This window comes from Tupaia chinensis, unplaced genomic scaffold (assembly GCF_000334495.1).
Source record: "Tupaia chinensis unplaced genomic scaffold, TupChi_1.0 Scaffold144472_1, whole genome shotgun sequence".
Classification (NCBI taxonomy): domain Eukaryota; kingdom Metazoa; phylum Chordata; class Mammalia; order Scandentia; family Tupaiidae; genus Tupaia; species Tupaia belangeri.
In genome coordinates, this window is record NW_006204331.1 from 1,074,491 (window position 1) to 1,078,963 (window position 4,473).

The window sequence follows — 4,473 nt, forward strand, 5'->3', positions numbered from 1 at the left end:
TTGGTGTCGGTTGATCTTTTTGTTGAAAACTGCCCCGAGCGGCTGCCTCTCGAGTGGCAGAGTGCACACATCACTCAGTGGCTGTACCCTAAGTGGACCCCACAAAGCTTGGCCTTCCCGGGCCAACACCATGGGGGCTGGCCTCAATGTGCCTGCTACTCTCAGCCACCTGCTCGAGAGAACCTGGGAGTGGGTGAGGTCGGCCCTCTGCCCGTCCCTGACAGAGGGTTCCAGTCTGTCTGAAGAAGCCCTGTCTTTCTGGTGGATGTTGCCTCGTGCCACTGCACGCCAGTGTCCCCAAGGTGGCCCTTGCCTGGCACTGCAAGCTGCTTACTCGGTCTGTGACATGGTCACCTTCCTATGACCAGCGGGACTGGGCTGGCTGGTTCCGTCTGGAGCTGCCCGGGCACTGCCTGTGTGTCTGCTGGGCTCGGCTTCCAGGAGCCCTCTCCTTACTGCCAGAGAGTCCCACCACCCTTCTCTCCTGACGCAGAACAGCTGGTCCCTTTGACCACGCTTAGGGAGGGTCCGGCTGGTGTGGGGTCTGCATGCAGAATGGGCGGGGTGACCTGCCCAGGGCCCTGAGAGGGGCTCCAGGACTTGGGACTGGAGCCACCAGCATCTTGCTCGAGGGCTGTGGGGCCCTCATGAGGGTGGACCCATGTGTTTCCCAGTTAGTCCAGGACTTGGGCTGGAGCCCGCTGTCATCTGGCCTGGGAGTGGCTCGGGCCAGACCAGTTAAGCAGCAGAGCGAGGCCAGCTGGGCTCCAGGGCTGCCTGCTCCTGATTAAGTGGGCTCTCTCTGGCCTCTTTTGTCCTGAGCCTCTCTTCACACTCTGTGCTTGCCCCCAGGCCAACCCCAACAGCGAGGAGATCTGGCTGGCGGCCGTGAAGCTGGAGTCAGAGAACAATGAGTACGAACGGGCCCGGAGGCTGCTGGCCAAGGCGCGGAGCAGCGCACCCACCGCCCGGGTGAATAGCATTGGCCATCTGGGGCACTTTAAGTGCACTCACAGACCCTGCCTGGCTCGTCCGAGTGGGGGTGTGCGGGAAGGCTACCGCGCACACGCTCAGCTCTGCGGAGTGGTTTTAAATGTGCTGATTTGTTTACCCCGCCTTTGCGCACGAGGTACCTCACAGAACTCTGTGAGATATAGCAGGGAACAGCTGAGCGTGGCCGTGACAGACGCGCCCGGTCCTGACGCGGGGGGTGGGGGGGCTGCTCCCCGTGCGACGTGCGTGTCCGCCTCGCAGGTGTTCATGAAGTCGGTGAAGCTGGAGTGGGTGCTGGGCAGCATCGCGGCCGCCCAGGAGCTGTGTGAGGAGGCGCTGAGGCACTACGAGTACTTCCCCAAACTGTGGATGATGAAGGGGCAAATCGAGGAGCAGGGGGACCTGACGGAGAACGCTCGGGAGGCCTACAGCCAGGGGGTGAGCTGCCGCCGGCCCCGGCCTGCCTGACTCAGCACTGGCAGCCTGAGTACCACCACGTGGGGCCAGCTCTGTGGGCCCTGCTGGTGGGGCACGGTGTCAGTCCCAGGTCCTGGCCCTCGCTCAGGCACTGTGCTCAGCTCTCAAGCCCCCAGTTTGACACTCAGGACATCTGAGGTGGCAGCTGGTGTGTGCTGTGCACAGCCATGTGCGTGACCTTACGCCCTGCGTACCTGTGTGTACGGCACATGTAGGTCCCAGTACGCTCTGCATACACATGTGTACAGCACACCCATGTGCCCGCATACACGTGTGTACAGCACAGTCACATGTACATGTGCACAGCACCCCCATACATCCCAGCATGCACACACATGCACAGCACCACCACACACTGGTGCGCACATGTGTATGGCACCACCGCACATGCCCTTACATGCACAGCACCACCACGCATACCAGCACGCACATGTGCACAGCATACCCACATGCACAACACCACCACATGTATGTATTTATAGCACACCCACATGCCAGCATACACATGTGGATAGCACCACCACACGCCAGCATGCACATGTGCACAGCACTATCACACACGCCATTATGCACATGTGTACAGCCAGCCACATGGCCATGCACACATACGCAGCACAACCACATACTTGCACAGCACAACCACACGTGTATACAGCATCACCACACACTCCAGCATGCACATGTGCACAGCACCGCCACATGCCCACACGTGCAAAGCACAGTCCCTTGCGTGTGTGCACAGTGCAGCCCTGCCCTGTGTGTAGAGCCTCGTGCAGTGGGACGTGCTGTGCTGGGACACCGGCAGCTCTGAGCCTCCGTTCGGGAGAGACCGGTGCCCCAGCCCCTCGTAGAGTTCACCTGAGCTTCTCCCTTGCTTGGTCTGTGGCCATAGTTGAAGAAATGTCCCCACTCCACACCCCTCTGGCTCTTGCTGTCTCGGCTGGAGGAGAAGATTGGACAGCTGACCCGCGCCCGGGCCATTCTGGAGAAGTCTCGTCTGAAGAACCCAAAGAACCCTGGGCTGTGGTGAGTCCTGAGACTGAAGGCCTGTCTTCCCCTTAGTGTCTGTCCCCACCAGCTTCCCCTGCGGGGTCTGTCCTCACCCAGCTTCCCCTGCAGGTGGTTTGTCCTCACCAGCCCCTTTGTAAGAGTCACTGCGCAGTGGTTCCAGCCTGCTCCTAGGGTGGGGCAGCAGGGGCTGGCCTCAAGGAACCGCGGTCCCTGTCTTGGAAGATTGGCCTTGACAGTGGCCCAGCAGTGGGTAGTTGGATATGGTGCGATTTGCCCTGAGAGAGAACACCCATGGGAATGAGGGTACCTGAGGTGGAGGAGGATGAGGGTGACAAGAGAGGGGCCTGTGGACACAGCAGCTCAGGCACCAGGACGAGAGCTGCTGTGTCCACCAAGAGAGGCTGGTCCTGGCGCTTCTCCGTCTTGGCACCTGCACCAGCACCAGAGCTCCTCCTCTGGTGGGGGCTGTGCTCTGCAGAGGGTGGACTGCAGGCTGTCACTGAGCTTCAGAGGTTCCCGGGGCTGTCTGGGCCAGGAGGGCTGTGGTCCTGCTGCAGGGGTGGGGCTGGACATGGCCTGGCCTGTCTCACCAGGCTGGAGTCTGTGCGGCTGGAGTACCGTGCAGGGCTGAAGAACATCGCCAACACGCTTATGGCCAAGGCGCTGCAGGAGTGTCCCAACTCTGGTAAGGGGCTTCCTAGCTTCCACCTGGTGGAGTGGCAGTCCTGAGCGAGTGGGGACTGTCTCCAGACCAACTTCAGCTGTCTTTGGTCATTAAGACGTTGGGGCCAAGTTTCTAGTCCTGTGGCAGAGCCCGACTCCCACACTCTGAAGGGCACCATTGCCTTCCCTTGGACACTTGACGTCAGCCTCCTTCCCACCTGTGGCAGCACACAGGAAGGAGTTCAGAGTGAGGGAGGGCGGGGTCTCCTGTGCCGTGTAACTGGGCAGGAAGAAGCCAGGCTGCCCAGTGGTCTGTGAGAATTTCCTACTCTCATTGAATCTTTGGGAGGTAGCATTCTGGTGGCGTCATAGTTGTCTGTGGGTGTGTTAGCACAGCCTCACCCGGTAGCCAGTGGCCCGGCATGTGACACTCCGATGAGATCGCCACCTCAGGGTGGACCTTCACCAGCGTTTCAGACAGCTCTGCTATGAGACGTTCCCAGACATCCCTAGGAAAGAAACTTGGCAGGTTGGCGCTTCTGCCTTAGTCGCCCCCACAAAGTGGCCTGCTCTGCCTTCGTGGCTCCCGTGGTAGCTCGACGGGCTCCCCTTTTGCAGGCTGTGAGCCGTCTGTGAATTGCATGCTAGTCTCTGCAGGCCCCTCAGGACAGCCTGCCAGCGGTGGCGGAGGGGGAGGGTCCTCTCTGAAGCAGAGCCAGGAGGCAGGTGCAGGTCTCTGTGTCTGACTCACAGGTGTCCTGTGGTCTGAAGCCATCTTCCTTGAGGCGAGACCCCAGAGGAAGACCAAGAGTGTGGATGCTCTGAAGAAGTGTGAGCACGACCCTCATGTGCTCCTGGCCGTGGCCAAGTGAGTCCTGTCAGGGCCTTTCCCCAGTGTCTGACGTCTCTCGCGGTCCCTGCTCCCTGGCCACCAGAGCTGTTGCTATGGCAAATTGCTTGGCTTTGACCTCTGGGGCTGCTGTGCACCCGGGCTCTGTCCCCCAGCCTGGGAAGGATGGCCTGCTCGGGGTCCCTGGGCTCTGCCCCAGGAGAGCTTGCTCCAGGAGTCCTGGAGAGGCCACTGCTCACCCCTGCCTGCACGTGGCCAGGGTTAGAAACAGGCGGGTCACCAGTGCTGGTCCAGGCGGGACGTGAGTGATAAACAGGTGAGCTCCGACTGCTTGAGGGGCGGTAGCCAGCAGTGTGCCCCATGTTGGGCTGTGAAGGAGGCAGCAGCGGTCTGACTCGAGGACAGTTCAGGCCTGTGAGTGTGGGCTGCAGGGACAAGACCCAGAGGCTACCTCTCTGAAGACGCTGGGGGGGGGGCCA

At 61.0% G+C, this 4,473-nt stretch overlaps 1 protein-coding gene across 2 annotated transcripts in view; it reads left to right on the plus strand.

Annotated features, from left to right (window-relative positions):
• PRPF6 (pre-mRNA processing factor 6) overlaps positions 1-4,473 on the plus strand; it is a gene marked incomplete at its 5' end in the record, with an annotated part of 35,345 nt that overhangs the window by 27,703 nt on the left and 3,169 nt on the right. For both annotated transcript variants that reach the window (XM_014583664.1, XM_014583665.1), the window contains 5 exon segments: positions 853-972; positions 1,255-1,431; positions 2,363-2,496; positions 3,075-3,166; positions 3,898-4,012. In XM_014583664.1, coding sequence (XP_014439150.1) covers positions 853-972; positions 1,255-1,431; positions 2,363-2,496; positions 3,075-3,166; positions 3,898-4,012 — 638 coding nt within the window.